Here is a 22,622-nt window from a genome sequence, read left to right on the forward strand (position 1 = left end):
CAGGCCCGTGGCTGGTGAGGTTGTGCCGTGGGACGGTGCCAGAAAGCCGTGGGGCCGTGGCGGTGGGGCTGTGCCGCAGTGTGGTGCCACGGAGCCGCTCTGTGGGGCGGCACACCCGTGGGGTACACACCCATGGGGCACCCGTGGGGTGCACAGCCGTGGGTCCGTGCCACGGGGCGGTGCTGCAGAGCCCCGCCGTGGGTCCGCGCCCCGGGGTGCCGGCAGGGGGGTCAGCTCAGGGGCCGGGGGTCCCGGGGGGGGCGGTGGGGGCCGGGGGGGGCCGGTAGCGGGGCCGGTAGCCGTAGGGCCGCAGGCGGTGGGTCAGGTACTCCAGCGCGTACATCTGCTCCCCACTCACGTAGTGGAAGGACACGGCCAGGTCCGAGCAGCAGGCGGCTGCCTGCGGGGGGGCGTCAGCGGGGCGGGGCCAGGGGCGGGGCCTCGCGGGGCGGGGCCAGGGGCGGGGCCTCGCGGGGCGGGGCCAGGGGCGGGGGCCTCGCGGGGCGGGGCCAGGGGCGGGGCCTCGCGGGGCGGGACCAGGGGCGGGACCGCGCGGGGCGGGACCAGGGGCGGGGGCCTCGCGGGGCGGGATCTCGCGGGGCGGGGCTAGGGGCGGGGCCTCGCGGGGCGGGGCCAGGGGCGGGGCCTCGCGGGGCGGGGCCAGGGGCGGGGCCGCGCGGGGCGGGGCGGGAGAGGATGGGAAAGGAGCGGCGCGGTGGTGGGGGGTGGGGCTTACATGTTAATGAGGTGGGCGGGGGATTCGGAGGGGTGGAGCTATGTGGGTGGGACGAAGGTGGGTGGGACTTAGCAGGGGAGTGGGCGGGGTGAGGATGCAAATGAGCGGGTGTGGCCTAGTTGGCTTAGTAGGGACGGGCAGTGGGTGGTGCCCATCGGGTGGGTGTGGCAGGGAGGGGCCGACGGTGGGGAGGCAGAGGGGACACAGGGGTCTGGGGGGACACGGGTGGGGGGTCTGGGACACCGAGGGGCCTGGGTGACACAGAGGGGGCCCGGAGACACGGGGGGGGCTCCTTGGATGCTGAGGGGAAGTGGGGGACGCCAGCGCCAGCCGGACGGGGGACCGGGGGGCTCCGGGGTCCCAGCCAGGGCGGGGGGTTCTCGCTCACCCATTGCACGGGGTAGTAGGAGTACTGCGGGTAGAAGCGGTCGAGGGGCAGCGGCTCGGCGAGGTGCCGCTCGGGCGGGAAGGGGTGGAAGGTCTCGAGGCCCCGCGTGTCCCGCGAGTCGCCCGCCTCCACCCCCACCTTCTCCAGGCACTGTCCCAGGGCCACGTCCTCCACGGCGCTGGTGTGGGTGCAGGTGCCGGAGGCAAAGGCGGCCACGAAACGCCGCAGGGCCTCCTTGCTGAGCACGTAGCCCGCCCCGCCGCTCATGTAGCCCTGCTTGACGAAGGGCCTGAAGCGCTTCCCGAAGTAGATGGGGCGCTCGGGGGGGTGGCCGGCCAGCAGCCAGCGCAGGTTGGCCACCACCACGAAGGTGTCGTCGTCCGCCTTGAGGAACCAGTCCGCCTGACCCAGGTGGTGCCGGTGCACGTACTGGAAGGCGCGGATGGTCTTCCAGTAGAGCTGGTGCCGGCCCTCTCGGACGGGCAGCCCCACGGCGGGGAGGCGCTGGTCCGGCGCCGAGCTCATGAAGAGGACCACGTTGCAGTGGCGTGCCCAGGTGGCCCGCACGTGCCGGGCTTTGGTCTCCAGGGTGCTGGGCCCCGTCATCACCCAGCACAGGATGCGTACCCGCTCGTACAGCGCCCGCGCCTGGCTGCTGTTCACTGCCGGGGGCGGTGGGGAGCGGTGGGACACCCCACAGCCCCCCGCCCCGGGTAGAGGGACTGGGGAACCCGTCCCCAGCTCAGCGCCACCGGCTGCGCCCACGCCATTCCCTCCTCGTCCCCCGCTCGGCGCTCCCACCGCGGTCCAGAAAGTCCCGGCTTTGTCGCGAGCCCAGACCTACGACCGCCAGCGGCACCGCCCCCTCCTTCTGTCCAGCTCAGAGCTCCCACCGCCGGCCACCCCATCCCGCCCTCGTCACCCGCTCAGACGTCCCACCACTGGCCAGAAGGGCTGAAATTTGTCCCCAGCTCAGAGCAACCACCAATTCCAACACTGTCCCGTCCTGGTCACCAGCGCCACGGTGCCACCACCACCAGCCCATAACTCTCATCAAGTCAGAGCTGCCGTCACCGTGCAGGAGGTCCCACGTTTGTCCCCAGCTCGGAGGTCCCCCCTCCCTCCAGAAGGTCCCACGTTTGTCCCCAGCTCGGAGGTCCCCCCTCCCTCCAGAAGGTCCCACGTTTGTCCCCAGCTCGGAGGTCCCCCCTCCCTCCAGGAGGTCCCACGTTTGTCCCCAGCTCGGAGGTCCCCCCTCCCTCCAGAAGGTCCCGCGTTTGTCCCCAGCTCAGAGGTCCCCCCTCCCTCCAGAAGGTCCCGTTCACGTCCCACACTCAGAGCTCCCACCACTGACAGGTTGTGATCGCCCCCATCGAACACGAGGTCCCCCCACCAGCCACGCTGTCCCCTCACTGTCCCCAGCTCCCCCCACCAGCCACGCTGTCCCTTGTCCCCACATCAGAGCTCCCACCACAGCTCACACTGCCTTGTCCTTGTCCCCAGCTCAGAACTGCCACCCCCCCCACCACTGTCCCCCCATCCCTCACCACCAGCCCCACGGGACTGTGCCCCTCACCCTTCCCTTCCCATTGCCTCCCCACGGACCCAGGATGTGGGGAGGTGTGTCCGTCCGTCCCTCCGTGTCCATCCTTATTTCCGGGACTGCTCCCCCGCTCCCCTCCCTACCCCGTGTCCGGGTGTCTCCCATGGGGCCCCTCCCAGGGCTCACCTGTGGGTTGGGGGAGGCTGTGCAGGTGGGCAATGCTGGGGGCCAGGGGGGGACCAGGGGGGTCCCAGAGCTGCTGTAGGCTTTGCAGGAGGCTGCCCCCCAGGACCAGCCCCACAGCGAAGCCCAGGGGGAACCAGGGCACCCGTGGGTGCCAGCCCCACATGGCCTCACCGCCGCATCCCAGGGGGGCTGAGGAGAGACAGGGACAAGGGGTGGGAGGGGATGGTCTCCCCAGAGGGGGCTGGATCTGGCCCCCCTCCCCCCAAAATAGGTTCCAGTGGGGGGTCCCACCACCTCCACAAGCCACTGCCCACCCCCCACCACAGTGGGGCCCTGCCTGTGGCTCTGCCCCCACCCAAACCACCAGTTCCGTGTCATGCTGAGCCAACCCCCCCCCGCCCCGGACACCCCCTGTCCCCTTCCGTGTGTCCCTGCAAAGCCACCAGCCCCCCCATCCCTTTGAGACACCCCTCAATCCCTCCCAGCCTGATGTTTTTCCCACCCCAGTCCCCCCTCTCCCTCCCAGACCCACCAGCCCCTGCCCCACCATGACCCCCCCCCACCTCCTCTGCCGCTCCCCCCATACCAGGGACATCTAATTCCAGCAAATCTCATTACCAGCCACTAATTAGGGACACACGGGCCTGGCTGGGGTGGGAGAGGGACTTGGGGGTGGGGGGGAGGAGGCTGGTGGCTCCCAGGGCATTTGGGGTCCCCAGGGAAGTAATGGGGCCGGGGGGGGGGTGTGTTCCTGCTCCCCAGGGACCCCATCCCTCCCCTCGTGCCCCCACCCCGGTGCCGGATTCCGTACCTGCCGTGGCCCCAATCACCCGTCCCGTCCAGCACCTCCCGGGGAGGGCCTGATCCTGGCCAGCCCTGCGGCGGGGGCAGCCCCAGCCTGGCCCCCCTGCACCCCAAGGCTTGGCCGTGGCCCCGGTGGTGACGGTGGCGGTGGCACCACGTGGCACGGATGGACGCACCCAAACGAGGAACCGGCTCCTCCATCCCGGGCAAAGGGCTTTAACTGGGCGGGGGCTGAGGCCGTGGGGGGTGACGGCAGCACCCATGGGTCCCCCCAGCCAATCCCAGCCCTTCCCTGGAGCCACACTGGGAGGGGGCCATGTCCCCATGCCACCCCCACTCATGGACTTCCCTTCGCCCGTGGGCAGCACTGACACCCGCCCACTCCCCCCACCCCACTGCAAACGGGGGGGACCATCCCCACCCATTGTCCTGGACCCCCAAACCAGCTCCCGTGGCCACCAACACCCCAGCGATGGCCACCGAGAGTGGCTGCCCCAGTGAGGGGGAGTCTGGGCTAGAGCAGGGTGGTCAAGGATTCGGGAGGGGGGCGGGGGTTGCTGGGAGAGGCAAGGGGGGGCACCAGGCACCCAGTGCCCCCCTCCCACTCCACTGGTGCCACAGGGCAGGAGGGCCGGGGGGGCTGGAGGCCACCCCCACACCCCCTGAGCCCATCACCATGGCCTCAAGCCAGGTGTCCCTGAGTGGGGTGGGGGGCACTGGAGGCAGCTCTCCCCAGCCAGACCCCGCCCATGGTGACCCCCCCGGGGTCCCTGCTGGCAGCAGTGCCCGGCCCCACTGGTGCTCTAGACCCCAGCTCAGCACCCCCGGGGCAGAGCTACTCCCCCTCCCCACTCCCCACTGGGAAACGTGGCCAGGAACTGGGGCGGGGGCTGGGGGGGCACCGTGGGCACCTGTGCCGATCAGGCAGTGGGGTGAGAGGAGATTGTGGGTGGGTGTCCCAGGGGTGATGGTCGCCTTGAAAACTGTGGTCATGGGCCACATAGAGGGGGACACCATGGGCGCACACTGGCCACACAGTGGGGGGGCTACTACAGCCAGGCATTGGGGGGTCACCACGGCCACACCTGGGGGTCACCACGGCCACACCTGGGGCACCGTAGCCATGCATTGTGGGGACACCGTGGTTGGGGACACCACAAACAAGCCACGGGAGGGATGCCGTGGCCACGTATGGGACGGGTACCACAGTCAAGCACAGGAGCACCGTGGTCACCGGGACGGCGGTGGCCACGCAAAGGGAACCGTGACCACGCTTTCTGGGGGTACCACGGCCGTGCAAGTGGGATCACGGCCATGCATGGAAGGCTGTGGGCACTGTGGTCATGCACGGCGGAAGAGTGGCCATGCACGTGGAGGGACACCTTGGCCATAGATACGGGGACATCAGGGCCACACGTGGGGGGAGCGTGGCCGTGCACTGTGGGGACACCACAGCCGTGGCTGAGGATACAACAGGCATTTATGGGGTGGATACCACGGTGAGGGAATGCCACGGCCACAAACGGGGGGGATGTTACAGACAGACATAGGGGAACCGTGGCCACGAATGGGTGGGGACATCGTGGCCATGCACAGTGGGATGCTACAGGCATGCATGGAGGGGCCATGGCCACGTGTGGGGTGCCACAGACATGCAGTCAGGCACGTGGCCGTGCGAGGGGCACCACGGTCACGTACAAGGAGACCACGGCTGTGCAAGGGGGCCCACGGCCGTGCGTGGAGGATCACGGCCGTGCGTGGGCAGACTGTGGCCATGCAAGGAGGACTGTGGCCATGCATTGTGGGGATACCACGGCCATGCAAGGGATCCACGGTCACGCACGGAGGACTATAGCCGTGCGTGGAAAACTGTGGCCACCTCGGGGTCCTGGCAGCTGCCCCTGCCGGGGTGGGCAGGATGAAAGTGCAGCGTCCACGGACAGGGACCCGGGGAGGTGTGACCTACTGTCGCAGTGGGGTAGTAGCCATGGCTCCAGTACCAGAAGCTCTGAGAGAACCTCTCAGTGAGGTGGCAGTCGGGCGTGGAAGGTCTTGTGGCCCCACATGTCCCGCGAGCCACCCACATCCATCCCCCCATCACCTCCGGGTCCTCCACGGCACTGGTAGAGGTGCCGGGCCTCCTTGCTGAGCCCGTAGCCCGCCCCGCCGCTCACGTAGCCCTGCTCGGCCAGCAGCCAGGGCAGGTTGGCCACTACCACGAAGGTGTCGGCGGCCGCCGTGAGGAAGCAGTCAGTCTGGCGCAGGTGGTGCTGGTCACCTCCCAGCACGGGGCACGCACCCCCCTCGTACAGCGCCCGCTCCTCCCCGGCGTCCTCGCCCGCCGCCACGGGCAGGGGGACCGTGCTCTGTTGGCCCCACACCTCCACCCACGCTGCGTGGTCGGGGGGTCGGCCCTCAGCCCCCCAGCCCAACTGGAGCAGCTAGCTGGGTGAGCCCACCACACCCCCCACCCCATCCCACCAGAGACCCCAAACCGCCTGTGGTGGTTCAGCGTCCCCCCCCACCCAGCATCACCCACCTGCAGAGCCGGGTCGGGGCCACCCCACAGAGCACGGGGGACCAGGCAACACCGGGGGGGGGGGGGGGGTGTGCACTGACTGCCCAGGGGTCCTGGCTGGGTGGGGGACACAGGCCGAGGCAGCAGGATGATGTGGAGGAGGAAGAGGAAGGTGGCGATGAAGCCCACGAAGATGCCCCCGTGGAAGGGGAGCCGTGAGCTCTTCAGCAGCAGTGTGGTGCCGCGTGGCGGGGGGGTCTGTGGGAGTGGAGTGGGGGCTCCCCTGTGAGGTGCCCCCTGGGACATCCCCCATCTGCCACAGCCTGATCTGCAACTGCCAGTGGCCAGGGAAACGCTGTGGGGGGGTGGGGACAGGACCCCCGGGGTGCTGGGGAGGGTGACACCCAGAGTGGGGGGGTGCGTGTGACAACAGCTACAGGGGGTTTTGGTGGAGCTGGCACCCCACACCAGAACCCCCCCCACCCAGGCCCAAGGCGTATCTGGGGAGCACAGAGGGGTGACGCAGACCCCCCATTATAAGTTAAAGGGAGGAACGGGGGGCAGCCCCACTGCCCCCTGGGTTCCCCCCAGCCCCTTTGGGGGGTGGGGGTGGTGGAACCTGGGGGAAATGAAAGGGGGGAGCAGGGCAAGAGGGACTGTGGTGCAGGGGGGCATCTGGGGGCAGGGGTTCAGGAGGGTCCCAAGTCAGTCCGGGGGTCCCGAGGTTGGGGCCGGCCCCTGGATCCCGGCTGGTTTGGGGGTCCCAGGGTTCTCGGGTGGTCTGAGGGTCGCGGTGGGTTTTGGGGTCTCCCTTGGTTCTGGACAGACAGAGGCACAGTCCGGGGCAGATCTTGGTTTATTGATAAAAATCAGGGGGGTGGGGGTGGGGAAAAGGGGTCACAGAGGCCTAACAACCTCATTACATCTCATTGTGAGAGAGTGCCGCCCCCAGGAAGAGAGGGGGGGAGCGCAAATGCCTCCAGTGACAACAGTGGGAATCCCCCCCAAATCACAATCCCCCCCTCAACCCCCCACCCCACCCCTAAATCACGCTCCTCCCCACTCCTGCCCCCACTCATCCATGTCACAAATGCGCCTGTTCTCAGCGCAGGGTCATGTGTGTCTCCCCCCCCCCCCCCCCCCCCCGCATTGGGGACAGTGAGTTTCCCCCCTCCCCTCCCCCAAACAGTCCAGGTTCGCCCCTGGGAGGTTGCGGGGGGAGCATCATGCCCCCCCCTCACGGGTCCTGTGCCCAGCCCCACGCTAAGGTGGTGGGGGGGTTAGAGGGGCAAAGCCACAAATTGGGGTGGGGAGGGTCAGGGGGGGGTCTGGTCAGAAGTCGGGGTCCTCAGAGTCGCCGGGGGGCTGGGGCTGGTCCCGGCCCCCCCAAACAAAGCGGTAGTTGTCCTCCAGTGCCTGCTGCCGCCGCCGCTCCTTCTGCGCCTCCTCCGTGCCCTGGATCTGGGCGGGGGGACGCACACACATCATAAGGGGGGGGACACAGCATGCAGTCCCTGGCTGCCCCTCTTCCCCTCCCCCACCTCTCCGTGCCTCAGTTTCCCCTCCCGCTCACCAGGATGTTGAAGAAGATCTCCTTGAGGTTCTTGGTGTCCTCCTCCGACAGCCAGTGCGCATCGTCCTCGTCGCCGCCCCCCGTCGTCACGATCTTGATCTCGATTTTTCCTGGGAGAGGGAGGACAGAGGGCCATGGCGGGGGGGGGGAGGGAGTACCCCCCAACTGCAGCCCCCCCCCACCCCCCCGAACCCCTCTACCTTCAGCCCGCAGCCCCTCCTTGGCCAGCAGCTCCCGGACCTCGCTCTCGATGTGCTGGAGCTGGGGATTGTCCTGACCCATCTCTTGGGGGGGGGGGTCCCGCTGCCGGGCACTGCCGGGCCCGATCCTGCTCACCCGCACCCGTACCCGGCCGTCAGCGGCGGGGGGGCTGGGGGTGACCTTCCTCCCGGCCCCCTCCTCTTCCTCCTTCTCCACCCCCGGGCCTGGGCCACCCCCATCCAGCTTGTCCATGAGGCGGTTGAGGGTGGAGGCCAAGGACTTGGACGCCTGGTTACGGTCAAACTCCCCCTTCAGCCCCTCTGTCTCCAGCTCGTCCTCCACCTGCGGGTGACAAGGGAGGGGGTCAAGGGAGGGTCCCCAGCCCGGCCAGGGGGTCCCCAGCATGGTGACCCACCTCGTTGATGATGTTGTCGAACTCCTTCTCCATCTCAGTCTTCACCTCCTCCTTCAGCTGGGCCATCTGCTCCCGGGGCAGCAGAACGGCCTCCAGCTCCTTCTCAAAGCCACCCAGAAGGTCCCCATCTTCCTCCTCATCCTCCTCTTCCTCCTCCAGCCGCTCCCTCTCACCCGCTGGCGGCTCCTCAGGGACAGGAGGTTCCGGGGGAGCCTTCGCCGCCGTGTCCTCCTCTTCCTCCTCACTCACCTTCTCCTTGGCCTGGAGGCGGTGGGAAGGTTCTCATGAACATCCCTCAGTGCTGATGAGGAAACTGAGGCAGGGAGAAGCAGCCCGAGGGGCCTGTCCCTGCCACGGGTGGGCCGGGGTGGGCCACCCACCTTCTTGGTGCTCTCCTTCAGCTCCTCGATGAACTGGAGCAGGTCCCCGGGGCTCCTGATCACTTTGAAGTGGATTTTCTTCCGCGTATCTACAAGGCGACCGCCAAAAACAAACCAGCGGGAAGGACGGGGGCCAAGAAGGCTCGTGGCATGCGCCGGGGGGGGGACGTGGAGCAGCCGCTGCCAGCTGCCCCCCCCAGGGACTCACCAGCTGCCCGGCTGCCAGCTGCCTTTGGGGACAGCTCCTCTGCCTGCAGGAAGGAGACAGGGCGGTGGAGCGGGAGCCCAGCACCACTCCTCTAAGGTGACGCCCGTCCGGCCCGGCTCGCCCTTGCCGGTGGCCGTGAGGACATCCCCGAGGCCCCCGGGGGACTCACCCTGGCGCTGTCCTGCTGGCCGCCAGCCTTGACGGTCACCTCGCGCGCCCGATCCCAAAAAGCCGCCTCCTTCGCTGGGTCCAGCTCGTCCCCCGGCGCGGCTGGCACGGGAGGAGGGGATGGGACAGGGCTGGCACCCAGCGGCTCCCAGCACGCTGCCCCAGCCAGCAAACACCCGCAGCGGCTTCGCTGCCGGGGCGAGGATGGGACGCGGGGCTGTACCGTCACCGCGGGCTGCCGGCGTGCCCGCGGGGGGCTGCGCAGGGGCCTCAGCGTCCCTCTCACTCCACAGCCTTGTGTCCAGCGTCTTGAGCTCCTCCGAGATCTCCTCCACCTTCCGCTTCGTGTCAGCTGGGAGGACAGAGGGGACCCGCATCACGCCCGTGCCGGGGTCCTGCCGGGGGTGCCCTGTTCCCCCCCACCCCCTCGACACTCACAGACTTGGGCGCGGACGTACTCAACGTACTGGGCCGGGCTGAGCGCCGGCTGGCAGAGGATGGGCTGCGGAGCGGCGCCGGCCGGCGGGCGCAGGAAGGGGTGGTGGCAGATGCGGGTGGTGTGGACGGTCAGGACGTAGGAGCAGGACTGCGGCTCGTCCACCCGGGCGATGTAGTCGACAGCCCCCTCCTCACACAGGAACTGGGGGGGGGTGGGGGGGGGGTGAGGGCTGTCAGTTGCCCGCACCGCGGGGGACACTCGTGTGTCACCCTCTCCGGGGTCTTACCCGGACTTCGGCCTCCCTGGCTTGGCCGGTGAGGTCACACCGGGAGCCATTCACGTAGCTCTGGCTGTGGTACCGCTTCAGCCGGTGCTGCTTGGAGGCCTGAGAGGATGGGGGGAGAGCAGGGTGGGGATGGGGACCCCCAGGGATTCCCTGCTGCCTTGTAAGAGGGTTGAGCAAGGGGCTGACAGCGCCTCATCGTACCTTGGCTGTCTCATCGTCCCAGTCGAATGCTGACTGGTAGTAGCCGAGGAAGAGGACGTCTCCTTTGATCTCTGACTCTGTGGCGAGAGGCAAGAGTCGCACGGGCAGTACTCGAGGAGGGGAGGACACACACAACATGGGGACAATTTGCCCCTTCCCCCTCCTACGCCACCGTCACCTTCCACGTGGTACTGCTGGATGTGCTTCCCATAGCAGAACTCGTACGTCCACCAGTCCTTGGTCTGGAAAAAAACAGGGAAAAACACAGGATGAAGGCGGATGTGATGGGGTGATCCCCCCCCCCCAACACCTCCGCACCCTGCACCCCCCCAAGCACACCTTGACAAGACATGGGGCAGCTGCCATGGGGCGCAGGAGCTCGGCAACGCCGGAGCCGTTGTAGAGCTGCGCCTCTTCCTCGGGGTCGGGCTGGCGCCGGACAGCGGCGGGCGGGAGCCGACACTCATAGCGCTGCTTGAACTTTGATGCCACCGTCACCACACCCTCCGTCTGGCGCTGGGAGGGGGGGGGAACACAACGGGCAGCTGTCAGGGTCCCTGGGGACCACACAAGGGGTCTGGGAGGCTGGCGGGACGTGTCTCAGGACGGGGGCAGCCAGTCGCCACTTCCTGACAGGGAAATCAGGGCAAACCGCAGCCCCTCCTTCTCCCAGTTTCTCCTTTTCTCCCGGCGGCGGGTGAGCCCAGCTGGGTAAAATGCTGCAACGTGGGCACAAGACAGACACCCCCCACCCCCAGCAGCTGCTGGAGGGGCTCCCAAACGGCCCTTCGCTACCCCTCAAGTGCCACTCCCACCCAACAGCTTGGCGCAGGACAGCGGCAAGGGACACGGGGCGGCCCGGGCAGGTGCCACCCAGCTGCTGGCAAATGCGGGGAGCCAGGGCGTGGGGCGAGGGCCACTCCCCGCCCTCTGTCACCCGGGGAAAGAACTTTGCTCCGTGGCGAGGCCCGGCCAGCGCCGCGCCACTGCGGACAGACGCGGAAGTCGCGGCCCCGCCGAGCGCCAGGCTGGTGTTGGGGGGGGAGTCACCGTCACCCCAGGGACGCCCCAGTCCCAGCTGCGCCCCACAGCTGCCAGGAGCTGCTCAGCAGAGGCGAACGGGAGGTGAGAGAGGTATGGATACCCCCCAGCTCCCTGCCCCAGTGCTCCCAGTACGACCCACGGGCAGGCCTGGTGACGCCCCCCCCTGTCGCTGACAGCTCCCCGGCCCGGTCACAGCCCGTTCCCTCCGTGGTGATGCCCCGGGACAGGACCCCACCCCAGACCAGCACCCCCACCCTTGGCACCACCATCCCCAGTACCCACCCGGCCTGACGGCCCCACCCCAGCACAAGCGCAGGTCACAGTCCCCATCCCAGACCCGGTGGGACCCCGGGGCCGATGTCCCCAGTCCTGACACCACCGCGGGTCAGTGCTCCTGCCCCCGGCCCAGCCCGGGCCAGTGTCCCTGTCCCCAGCAGAACCCCAGAGCGCTGCCCCCAGCCGGAGTAGGGTACCCCCAGACCCGGAGCGCTGCCCCCAGACCCGGAGCGCTGCCCCCAGACCCGGACCGGTACCCCCAGACCCGGAGCGCTGCCCCCAGACCCGGACCGGTACCCCCAGACCCGGACCGGTACCCCCAGCCCCGGACCGGTGCCCCCAGACCCGGAGCGCTGCCCCCAGACCCGGAGCGCTGCCCCCAGACCCGGACCGGTACCCCCAGACCCGGACCGGTACCCCCAGACCCGGACCGGTGCCCCCAGACCCGGACCGGTGCCCCCAGACCCGGAGCGCTGCCCCCAGACCCGGACCGGTACCCCCAGACCCAGACCGGTACCCCCAGACCCGGACCGGTGCCCCCAGACCCGGACCGGTGCCCCCAGACCCGGAGCGCTGCCCCCAGACCCGGAGCGCTGCCCCCAGCCCTGGACCGGTGCCCCCAGACCCGGACCGGTGCCCTCAGGCCTGGTGGGACTTGGGGCCTCTTCCCCCACCCCGGCACGACCCCCAGCCCAGAGCCCCCGGGAGCGGTAAGCCCCTGGGCCGGCGCCCCCAGCCTGCTGTCGCCGTCCCCGGTAGGGCCCCCGGTAGGGCCCCCGGGGCCGCTGTCCCCGCACCGGCCCCGTCCGCCCACCTGCCCGGCCAGCACGGGCTCGGCGAGGATCTCCAGGCCGTACTTGAGCTCGCTCAGCTCCTGCAGGTTGAGGGCGGCGCGGGCCCCCCGCAGCGGGCCCAGCAGCGCCAGCAGCGCCAGCAGGACCGGGACCGGGACCGGGACCGGGACCGGGCCCAGCCGCACCGCCATCTTCCCCCCTCCGCCGCCGCCGCCGCTTCCGCCCGCCGCCTCCCCGAGCCCGCCCCGCCCACCGCCAGACAGCGCGGCGATTGGGCTTCCCGGCCGCCCGTTAGCGCGTTGCGCGCCTTCTATTGGCCGTAACCCAGCGGTGACGGCGCCGGGATTGAGGGCGCCGTGGGAGGGCGGTGGCCACGCCCGAGGGCGAGGCGATTGGCTGAGTCAGCGCCGGCGGCGGCCAATCGCGAAGGCGGGGCGAGGCCGGCCGTCGATGACGCAACGCCAGGGTCTTAAAGGCGCAGGGCGGTGGCGCGCCCGCCGGCTCCTCATTGGCCGAGCCGGATGCAGGCGATCTCGGCGGCCTGATTGGTGGAGGGAGGCAGAGCATCCCGCGGGGGGGGGGGGGAATCACGTGATTACCGGAGCCGGGAGGAGGGGGCCCGGCCCCGCTCCAGAGCCGTGGCCGTGCGTGGGAGCCCCGAGCGCGCTCACGCGTGGGCCTCTCCCCGAGAACACGCCGTGGGTGCGGGGCCGAGCAGGGCCCCCCACCAAGCGCCCCCCCGCACCTCCCCCACGTGCCCTAACATCCCCCGGTGTGTGTCCCCCCCCCCCCAGCCCTCCCAGTCTCACCCTGACACCCCCCAAATCCTCCCCCCCAGCTCTTCGGCACCCCCCAAAACCTCCCACAGCACCCCCCCCCCAGGACCCCACAGCACCCCTTCAACCTCTCCTCATCCCCCCCTAATCCCTCCAGCATCCCCCCCTCCCCCCGAAATCCTCAGCACCCCCCAAACCTCCCCCCAGCACCCTCTCAACCCCCCCAGTCCCCTCCCAGCACCTTCCCCCCGAATTCCCCAGCCCCTTCCCGGGTGCGGGCAGCCCAGGCACCGGCTCCCCCCCACGGCTCAATAGGGCCCTTGTGTGGCCCACGCGTGGGCACAAAGCCCGGCCTGTGGCAGCCGGAGCCCCCGCCGCGCTGGAGAGGGGTGGCCGGGGGGCGGGGGGGCTGATCCCCCCCCCTCAGCAGGCCCGACCTCCGCCAGGCCCGATGCGACGGTGACAGCGGCGGCCGCCCCCTCCCCGCTTTCTGTGCCCCCCCCGCATCTCCCCCCGCCCCTCCCGGGGCTGCGGCGGTGCCGTTCCCGGCCGGGGCCGCCGGGGGCGCGCTGCCCCCCCCCCGCCCCCCGCCGCTGCCGGTGCCGGTGCGCGGCCACGGAGCGCCGGGACCCGCCGGCGGAGCCAGGTAGGGCCGGAGCCGTCCGACGCCCCCCGGCCCCCGCCCTTATCGCGACATGTCGCGGCGGGGGGATGGCACTTGCCGCCATCTCCCCCTCCCTCAGCCCCCCCGCCCGCCACCCGCATTCCCCCGGCCCCCCCCACCAAGGCCGCCAGACCCCCCCACACCCCCCCCCCCCCGCACCCCCCATCCTCGCTGCGCCCCCCCCCTCATCCCCCCCGGCCACATCCAGCCGTCTCCCATCTCCTGCACCCCCCCGCATCCCCCCAACATCCCCCCCCCGGCCCCTCCCTGCTCCCCCCCCTCCTCCACATTCCTCCCCAAACACTCCCAGCCCCCCGCCGCCCCGCTGTACCCCAGATCCACCCACTCCCCGACACCCCCCATTGCCCACCCCGTTGTCTGAGCCCCCCCATCCTGCCCCCCCCTTAACCCCTCCATCCTTGGGCAAAGCCATCCGGGGGGGGGTCCGGGGGGTCCGTGGCTGCAGCCATGTCCCTGGGAGGGGCTGGGGGGGCTGGGTGGAGCGGCACCCCTGGGTCCCCTCAGTGCAGGGTGGGGGGATGTGGGTGCTGTCCCCCCCCGCCCCTGATGCCGTCCCCTTGTCCCCAGGCCGGTGCCGTGGGGGGCAGAGCCATGAGTGTGCGCTGAGCCCCCCGCCCTCCACCCCGACCCCCCCGGGACTCTCATCCACCCCGAGGTGAGGGTACTGGGGGGCACCGGGGGGCACTGGGGAGAGCAAAAGGGAGGGTGCACCCACATGGGTGCAGCAGAAAGGGGTCACTGGGTTGAACTGGGGGGACCGGGAAGCGTTGGGAATACTGGGAGGTACTGGGGGCTTTGGGTGGCAGCGCGAGGCACTGGGGGCACTGGTTCGCAGTGGGAATGCCGGGTGGCAGTGTGAGGCACTGGGAACACTGGGGGGCACTGGGTGGCACTGGGGGCACTGAGGCGCTGGGGGCACTGTGGGTACTGTGGGCACTGGATTGCACTGGAGGCACTGGGGGGCACTGGGGTGTGTTGGGGGCACTGAGTTGCACTGGGAGCACTGGGATGTGCTGGGGGCACAGGGGGCACTGGGATGCGCTGGGGGCACTGGGTTGCACTGGGGGCACTGGTTTGCACTGGGGGCACTGGGTTGCATGGGCCTGCACTGATTCACGCTGGATTGCACTGAGGAGCAGTGGGGGCACTGGGAGGAGCTGGGGGCACTGGGAGGCACTGCATTGCACTGAGATGCATTGGGGGGCACTGGGATGTGCTGGGGACACTGGGTTGCACTGGGGGCACTGGGATGCACTGGGGGCACTGGGATGTGCTGGGGACACTGGGTTGCACTGGGGGTACTGTGAGGCACTGGGATGCGCTGGGGGCGCTGGTGTGTTGCATGGGCCTGCACTGATTTGCACTGGGGGCACTGGGAGCACTGAGTTACACTAGTTGCACTGGGGGGAGCTGGGGACACTGGGTGGCACTGGGGGCACTGGGAGGTGCTGGGGACACTGGGTGGCACTGGGTGGCACTCAAAGGCCCTGGGTGGCACTGGGGGGCACTGGGTGGCACTTGGAGGCCCTGGGTGGCATTGACAGGCACTGGGTGGCACTGGGAGGCACTGGGGACACCAGGTTGCACTGGGGGGCACTGGTGGGCACTGGTGGGCACTGGTGTCCCTGGGGATGCCTGGTTGCACTGGGGGGCACTGGGTGGCACTGGGTGGCACTGGGGGGCACTGGTGGGCACTGGTGTCCCTGGGGATGCCTGGTTGCACTGGGAGGCACTGGGTGGCACTGGGGGGCACTGGGTGTCACTAGGGTTGCCTGGTTGCACTGGGAGGCACTGGGTGGCACTGGGTGGCACTGGGTGGCACTGGGCTGTGCTGGGTTGCACTGGGTGTCACTGGGGGGCACCGGTGGCACTGGTGGGCAGTGGTATGCCTCGGTGGCACCTGTGGGCACTGGTTGCACTGGGTGTCACTGGTGTCACTGGTCCCACTGGTGGCACTGGTCCATACTGGTCCCACTGGCCTCACTGTGGGCTGCGCGCGCTGACGGGAGCCCCCGCAGCCCCCCGCCAGGATGCGGGGGCCGCAGCGCTCACTCTGCCTGCTGCTGGTGGCCACGGCCTCGCTGGCCGCGCTCTGCCTGCGCCTCTGGGCCCCCCGGGGCCCCCCCAGCCTGGACCTGCGCCGCCCCCCCCCCCGAGCACCTGCTGCCCCCCCTCCTGCCCCCCCCTGCCCGCTCCTACCCCCACGTCCCCTTCCGCTTCAAGGAGGAAGTCATGGAGTAAGGACCCGCAACGGCCGGGGGCCACCCATGGGTGGGGGGCACCTGGGGGGGGGCAGCTTGGGGGGGACCACCCATGGGGTGGGGGAACCTCGGTGGGGATGCGCATGGCGTGGGGGGCAGCTCGGGGAGGGGGGCACCCAGGGGTGGGGGTACCCGTGGGTGGGGGGCATCTCGGGGGGGAGGCACCCATGGCAGGGGGCACCTGGGGGGGGATCCCATGGGGTGGGGGTGCACCCATGGGGGGAGGGGAACCCGGGGGGTGGGGCACCCATAGGGTGGGAGGCACCTGGGAGGGGGGACACACATGGGGTGGGGGCACCCAGGGGTGAGAGTACCCATGGGTGGGGGCACCTCAGGGTGAGGGCACCCATGGGGTGGGGGAACCGATGGGTGGGGGGCACCTGGGGAGGGGCATCCATGGGGCGGGGGTACCTATGGGGGGGTCACCTTGGAGGGGGCACCCGTGGTGTGGAGGAACCCATGGGGTGGGGGAACCTCGGGAGGGGCACCCATGGGGTGGGTGTACCTCGGGGGGGTGCACCCACGGGGTGGGGGGCACCTCGGGAAGGGCGTGGGCACCCATGGGGTGGGGATCCCGTGTCTCCCAGGGAAGGGGGGGCGGGGGGGGAGCGGGGTGGGACGGGGCGACCTGGGGGGGGGGGGGGTCGGCCACGCGTGGGCCCCGTCCCGCGAGGTGACGGCGCGGGGGGGTGGCAGGCTGCTGCCCAGGAACGGCTGCTCCTGCGAGGCGGAGCCGGGGCTGGCGCTGCCCCTGCGGCCGCAGCTCTTCGGCCACGGCCCCGCCGTCGAGTTCGCCACCGCGTTCGCCCCGGGCGAGCGGCCCCGCCTGCAGCGGCAGCGCGAGCGCGAGTACCGCCGGCACCGCCTGCGGTGAGCGGGGGGGCGGCGGGACCCCCCCCCGCCCCCGGGGGTGCTCATCGTGGGGATGGGGCACGCACACAGACCCACAGCCCGCCCCCCCCCTTCCCCCCGGGCTCAGCACTGGGCAGGGGGGGTACCCCTGGGGTCGGTGTGGGGCGGGGGGTGACTCTCGAGTGATCAACGTGGGGTAGAGTGTGGGCCCCCCCGCCGCAAGATCAACGTCGAGGAGGGTGGGACCCCCCCAAAGGGTCAGTGTGGGGCAGGATAGGACCCTCCCCCCAGGGTCAGCGTGGGGCAGGGTAGGACACCCCGCCACCCCACAGCTCCCCCCCTCCCCGGGCTCAGCACTGGGCAGGGTGGGAGCCCCCGGGCTGGGTGTGGGGCGGGGGGGGGACTCTCAGGGGATCAACGGGGGGTAGAGTGTGGGTCCCCCCGCCCCAAGATCAACGTCGAGCAGGGTGGGACCCCCCCAGGGTCAGCGTGGGGCAGGATGGGACCCCCCCGGGCTCAGCACTGGGCACGGGGGGAACCCCTGTGGGCGGGGGGGGGGCGGGGGGGGGGCACCCTCTGGAGGTCAACGTGGGGTAGCGTGTGGACCCCCCCCGCCCCAAGTTCAGCGTGGGGCAGGACGGGACCCCCCCAAGCTCAGCATCGGGCAGGGTGGGCCCCCCGGGGCTCGGGGCGGGGCAGGCCGGCCCCCCCCTGAGCCCCCCCCCCCCGCAGGGTGCAGTCCCCGGCCGATCAGCTGCTCATCGTCCGCGCCAACTCCCCCCTCGAGTACCCGGCGCAGGGGGTGGAGGTGCGGCCGCTGCAGACAGTGCTGGTGCCCGGTGAGGGGGGGCGCGGGGGGGGCACGGGGAGGGGGGGCACTGGGGGTTACGGGGGGGGTTGGGGGGGCATCGGGGAGGGTTACAGCAGCGTTGGGGTCACAGGGTCACGGGACATGAGCGCATCGGGGGGCGCGGGGGGGGGCAGGGGGTGACACCCTGAGGGTCTCTGGGGAGGGGGATGCCCCCCCCCGGCGCCGCTCACCGCGCCCCGTGTCTGTGGCCCCACAGGGCTCAGCCTGCAGGCAACGGGCAGGAAAACCTACCAGGTGAGGGCACGATCCTGCGTGGGCGGGGCGTGGGCAGGGCATGACACTGCATGGGCAGGGCGTGGGGAGCGCGTGATCCTGCGTGGGGAGGGCGTGGGCAGGGTGTGGTGGGCAGGGCGTGATCCTCCGTGGGCAAGGCACAATCCGGCGTGGGCAGGGTGTGGGCAGGGCATGATCCGGTGTGGGCGGGGCATGATCCAGCATGGGGAAGGCATGATCCTGCGTGGGTGGAGTGTGGGCGGAGTGTGGACAGGGCACCATCCTGCGTGGACAGGGTGTGGGGAGAGGGTGGGCAGGGCATGATCCTGCGTGGGCGGCGTGTGGGCAGGGCACGATCCTGCGTGGGCGGGGCGTGCTCCCATCTGGGTACAGCAGCCCCCCCCCGGGTGCTGGGGGGTGGCCTGGCGTGTCCCAGGCCCGGCCACCCCGGGTGTGTGTCGTCCCGCCCCCCCCCCCAGGTGAACCTGACGGCCACCATGGGGACACTGGCCGTGGCGGCCGTGGTGGAGGGCGTGGAGCTGCGTGGGGAGGGGCAGCCCCACCTCTCGCTGGCCGCCGCCCGCCTGGACCACCTCAACCGCCAGCTGCAGTTCGTCACCTACACCAACACCCTCTTCCACCCCGACACTGCCGACATCGGTGGGTGCTGCGGGGGGGGTGTGACCCCGGGGTGCCGTGGGTGGCACCTGGGTGGGTCCCCATCCCTGGGGGCGTGGGTGCTGCCCCCCCATCCCCCCCCGGGACACCCAGCGCCCCGTTGACCTTCCAGTGCAGTTCTCCACCGACGGGCACGACGCCGCCTTCGCCATCCGCATCCGCCACCCGCCCACCCCCCGCCTCTACGGCCCCAGCCCCCCCGGGGACGGCGACGGGGACAGCGACGGGGATGGAGGTGAGCCACGGGGACCCCACCTCCACACCCCGAAACCAGCCCTCCCAGTGTAGGGTGGCCCAGACCTCCCAGTGTGGGGGTCCAGTCCTCCCAGTGCCCCCCGCCCCCCCCCGGCTGACACCCCCCCCCAGGGTACAACATCACGGCGCTGGTGACCATCGCCACCAAGACCTTCCTGCGCTACGACAAGCTGCGGGGGCTCATCGCCAGCATCCGCCGCTTCTACCCCTCTGTGACCATCGTGGTGGCCGATGACAGCCAGCGCCCCGAGCCCCTGCAGGGCCCCCACCTTGAGCACTACCTCATGCCCTTCGGCAAGGTGGGGGGGGCGGCTGGGGGGGTCAGGGTTGGGCCGGGGCGGGGCACACAGGGAGGTTGGGGAAAGCAAGTGGGGCTGGGGGGGGGGGGTGGCAGGGCTGTGGGACCCCAGGGAGGAGGGACACAGGGGAGTGGCAGAGGTGTGTGTCACCATGGGGAGGGACATGGGGCTGTAGGACCCCAGAGGTGAGGGGCAAGGGGAGGGGGGGTTCTGGCAGGGCTGTGGAACCCTGGGGATGGGGTCATGGGGGTGTTTGGCGGAGGTTTGGGTCCCCAAAGAGGGGGGGATGCGGGGGGTCTGGCAGGGTGGCAGGGCTGTGGGAGCCGGGGGGGGGGGGGGGCGCAGCAGGGCTGTGGCTCCCGGGGGGGCCCATGGGTGCTGACGCTGGCCCCACAGGGCTGGTTCGCCGGGAGGAACCTGGCGGTCTCGCAGGTGACCACCAAGTACGTGCTGTGGGTGGACGACGACTTCATCTTCACCCCCCGCACCCGCCTGGAGAAACTGGTGGACGTGCTGGAGAAAACCAGTCTGGACCTGGTGCGGGGGCCAAGGGGGGGACGACGACACTGGGAGCACCCCGGGGGGGGGCACCCCGGGGGTGCTGGTGGCCAGGGGGTCCCCGTGCTCCTGGGAGGGGGGTCCTGCTGCCCCGTGGTCCCAGTGCCTGGTGCCATTGCAGGGCCCCACGCCCCCAGTGCCTGGGGGTGTCCCCCCCAGTGTCCCCAAGGGGGCAGGCGCCCAGGGTTTTGGCAGTGCTGCAGGGGGGTGGCACCACGCTGGGGGGTACTGGTGGGACTGGTGTGCAAGGGGGGCTGTGGGTGGGTACGTGGAGAGGGTCCTAGAGGCTGCCGGTGCCTGGTGCTGCAGGTGGGTGGCACTGGGCAGTACTGGGGGGTACTGGGGAATGTCTCGGTGCCAGTGCCTGGTGCTGGTGCTGTCCTGCAGGTGGGGGGTACTGGGGGGTACTGGGGGGTACTGGGGGGTACTGGGGGGTGATGGAGAGTGTCTCGGTGCCCAGTGCCAGTGCCATCCTGCAGGTGGGCGGTACTGGGGGGTACTGGGGGGTACTGGGGGGTACTGGGGGGTGATGGAGAGTGTCTCGGTGCCCAGTGCCAGCTCCTGGTGCCGTCCCGCAGGTGGGTGGTGCGGTGCGGGAGATCACGGGCTACACCACCACGTACCGGCAGCGTCTGAGTGTGCTGGGGGGCGGTGCGGGGGGCGACTGCCTGCGGACGCGGCCTGGCTTCCACCACCGCCTGGCCGGCTTCCCCGCCTGTGTTGTCACCGACGGCGTCGTCAACTTCTTCCTGGCCCGCACCGACAAGGTCCGGCAGGTCGGCTTCGACCCCCGCCTGCGCCGGGTCGCCCACCTCGGTGAGCGTGGGGAGGGGCGGCGGGGGGTCCGGGGGGGGGGCTGGCAGCGGGAGGGGATTTAGGAGGGTCCTGGGGGTTGCTGGAGGAGGGGGTCTGGGGGGATGGGGCAGGGTATCCTGGAGGGGGGGAAGGTTGGGGTGTCCCCGGGGGGGGGTCCTGGGGGTGGCAGGGAGAGAAGGGCGTCCTGGATGGGGGGAACTTGGGAGAGGGAGTCTGTATGTTGTGGGGGAAAGTCTGGGATGTCCCAAGACAGGGTCTGGGGTGTTCCAGGCTGGTTTGGACGTTGGTGTCCTGGGTGGGACAGGTGTCCCATGGTGGGGCCCGGGGTGTTGGGGCGCTGGGTGGGAGGGGTGTGGGGTGTCTTCTGGGGGAGGTTCAGACATCAGGGTCCCTCAGGGAAAAGGAGGGGGCTGAACGCTGGGGTCCTGGAAGGGTCCCAGACATAGGGATCCCCTGGGGAGGGAACTGGGGAGGCCGCCAGCTCACTACTGGGGGGGAGAAGAGGGTTTCCCCCCCCCCCCATGGGGTCCTGGCAGCGGGAGGACGGGGAGCACTGGGAAGCGAGCTGGGGGTGCTGGAGACGCTGACCCCGTCCCGGGGTTCCCTCCCCGCTTCCCAGAGTTCTTCATCGACGGGCTGGGGGTGCTGCACGTGGGGTCGTGCGAGGACGTGGTGGTGGATCACGCCTCGAAGCTGGCGCTGCCGTGGCGCCGGACGGAGGGCGAGCGGCAGTACGCCCGGTACCGGTACCCGCCGGCTCGCGACGACAGCCTGCGCCTCAAGCATCGCCTCTTCTTCTTCAAGAACCGCTTCAAGTGCATGGCCGGCAACTAGCCCCTGGCCACCCCGGGCCCACCGCCGTGGGACACCACCCCCTCCCCCCCGAGGGCCACCGCCACGGGCCACCACTGAGGGGACTGTGGCCACCCTGCAGCACCCCCGGACCCCTCCCCCCCCCCCCGCGGTGTTTTTAGCTATTTTGTACTTTGGGGGGTGGGGGGTGGGGGGGAAGGAGGGGGATGGGGGGGACACGGACCCCCCCCAGGGGATCCAGGCATCCGGACGCCCCCCCCCCCCCTCTTTTTTTGTCCTCTCCCCCAGACTCAGTTTTCTATTGTACAGCCCCTGTCCCCACGCTGCTGCCAGGATTTTTGTGCCAAGTCTCAGCCCCGGCCCCCCCGGGACCCCCAGGGCCAGGCTGGGGGAGGGGCTGCCCCCCCGCCCCGCCCCCCCCCCCCCCCCCCATTTTCTACCCGATGGATGGTGAGATTTTAACCAGACCGAAATCTGCCTCTTTGTTCAGAAAAAGGGGGAGCCCTGCCCCGCTCAGGACACGCCCCCTCCCGCGTTAGCCCCGCCCCTTCTAGGCAACGCCCCGCGTGCTAACTCCACCCCATTCCCAAGCACCACCCACTTCTATTAGCCACACCCCTTTATACGCGCCATCTTGGCCCCGCCCCTTTCAGCAAGCCCCACCCCAGCACTGCCCCATCTGCAAAGCCACAGTCACGCCCACCTTGACCACGCCCATTAAAGCTCCACGCCGTTCTTTAGCCCCGCCCCTTTAAGCCCCACCCATCTTAACCCCGCCTCTTCCTCCAAGCCCCGCTCCCGACGCGCTTGCCCGACCCACTGCTGCGAGTGGGTGACGTCGCCGGGGGTGAGGGTGCCACGGGTGGGGGGTCCCTGCGGGGGGGACCCCGTGGGACGCGTCACCGGGTTGCGGGTGTCTGTGCGCGCGCGCCAGGGATGGGGGGATCTATGGGGTGCTGGGGGGGGGGTGGTAGGGTCCCAGGTCCCTCCATGTGTCCCCGAGTGGAGGGGGGGTGCCCGGAACCCCCACTGCTGCGCCCCTCAGCTCCCACACTGGCTCAGTGGGTGTGACCCCCCCCCCAGCCCCACAAAGAGCCCCCCGGATTCCCCTGAACAGCCCCCTCCCCGGGTCCCACCAGGGTCCCACCCTGCCCCAGCACCCACCAGGGCTCCATGGGCACCCACCAGGGTCCCACCCTGCCCCAGCACCCACCAGGGCTCCATGGGCACCCACCAGGGTCCCGCCCTGCCCCAGCACCCACCAGGGCTCCGCCAGCACCCACCAGGGTCCCGCCCTGCCCCAGCACCCACCAGGGCTCCATGGGCACCCACCAGGGTCCCGCCCTGCCCCGGCACCCACCAGGGCTCCATGGGCACCCACCAGG

The 22,622-nt window shown here is 70.8% G+C and overlaps 3 protein-coding genes across 3 annotated transcripts; 1 reads left to right on the top strand and 2 right to left on the bottom strand.

Moving 5' to 3' along the window:
* Nucleotides 1–172: 172 nt before the first annotated feature.
* Nucleotides 173–3,801, bottom strand: LOC116965783 (glycoprotein-N-acetylgalactosamine 3-beta-galactosyltransferase 1-B-like). The gene is made up of 4 exons (XM_042797005.1): nt 3,665–3,801; nt 2,854–3,042; nt 1,125–1,786; nt 173–400 (listed from the first exon to the last, which is right to left on the bottom strand). Exons 2-4 carry the CDS (start codon nt 3,014–3,016, stop codon nt 236–238), a joined length of 990 nt encoding a protein of 329 aa, XP_042652939.1. The 5' UTR covers nt 3,017–3,042; nt 3,665–3,801; the 3' UTR covers nt 173–235.
* A 3,213-nt stretch (nt 3,802–7,014) lies between these two features.
* OS9 (OS9 endoplasmic reticulum lectin) lies at nt 7,015–12,382 on the bottom strand. The gene is made up of 14 exons (XM_042797123.1): nt 12,181–12,382; nt 10,386–10,562; nt 10,225–10,288; nt 10,047–10,123; nt 9,846–9,944; nt 9,559–9,760; nt 9,344–9,472; nt 9,122–9,222; nt 8,953–8,995; nt 8,745–8,833; nt 8,365–8,625; nt 7,949–8,291; nt 7,749–7,858; nt 7,015–7,636 (listed from the first exon to the last, which is right to left on the bottom strand). Exons 1-14 carry the CDS (start codon nt 12,349–12,351, stop codon nt 7,508–7,510), a joined length of 1,995 nt encoding a protein of 664 aa, XP_042653057.1. The 5' UTR covers nt 12,352–12,382; the 3' UTR covers nt 7,015–7,507.
* Nucleotides 10,576–21,977, top strand: LOC122153816 (beta-1,4 N-acetylgalactosaminyltransferase 1-like). The gene is made up of 12 exons (XM_042797122.1): nt 10,576–11,180; nt 14,189–14,276; nt 15,640–15,858; nt 16,579–16,752; nt 17,467–17,573; nt 17,802–17,839; nt 18,298–18,478; nt 18,609–18,731; nt 18,863–19,050; nt 19,447–19,587; nt 20,187–20,424; nt 21,044–21,977. The coding sequence occupies exons 1-12, from the start codon at nt 10,763–10,765 to the stop codon at nt 21,256–21,258; spliced, it is 2,130 nt and encodes a 709-aa protein (XP_042653056.1). The 5' UTR covers nt 10,576–10,762; the 3' UTR covers nt 21,259–21,977.
* The last annotated feature ends 645 nt before the right edge of the window (nt 21,978–22,622 follow it).

The sequence above is a fragment of the Tyto alba genome, unplaced genomic scaffold (genome assembly GCF_018691265.1).
Source record: "Tyto alba isolate M040663 unplaced genomic scaffold, T.alba_DEE_v4.0 Super-Scaffold_23, whole genome shotgun sequence".
NCBI classification, from domain to species: domain Eukaryota; kingdom Metazoa; phylum Chordata; class Aves; order Strigiformes; family Tytonidae; genus Tyto; species Tyto alba.

Bases quoted from the DNA above. Each gene is read 5' to 3' on its own strand.
- LOC116965783 (XM_042797005.1), bottom strand. From the start codon at position 3,016: ATGTGGGGCTGGCACCCACGGGTGCCCTGGTTCCCCCTGGGCTTCGCT. The intron at 1,787-2,853 runs GTGAGCCCTGGG...CGCCCCCGGCAG, and splicing joins CAGCCTCCCCCAACCCACAG to TGAACAGCAGCCAGGCGCGG. The intron at 401-1,124 runs GTGAGCGAGAAC...GCCCCCCCGCAG, and splicing joins CCTACTACCCCGTGCAATGG to GCAGCCGCCTGCTGCTCGGA.
- LOC122153816 (XM_042797122.1), top strand. From the start codon at position 10,763: ATGCTGCAACGTGGGCACAAGACAGACACCCCCCACCCCCAGCAGCTG. The intron at 15,859-16,578 runs GTAAGGACCCGC...GGGGGGTGGCAG, and splicing joins TTCAAGGAGGAAGTCATGGA to GCTGCTGCCCAGGAACGGCT. The intron at 19,051-19,446 runs GTGGGGGGGGCG...CTGGCCCCACAG, and splicing joins ACCTCATGCCCTTCGGCAAG to GGCTGGTTCGCCGGGAGGAA.
- OS9 (XM_042797123.1), bottom strand. From the start codon at position 12,351: ATGGCGGTGCGGCTGGGCCCGGTCCCGGTCCCGGTCCCGGTCCCGGTC. The intron at 9,761-9,845 runs GTAAGACCCCGG...ACCCCCCCCCAG, and splicing joins CCAGGGAGGCCGAAGTCCGG to TTCCTGTGTGAGGAGGGGGC. The intron at 8,292-8,364 runs GTGGGTCACCAT...TGTCACCCGCAG, and splicing joins TCGACAACATCATCAACGAG to GTGGAGGACGAGCTGGAGAC.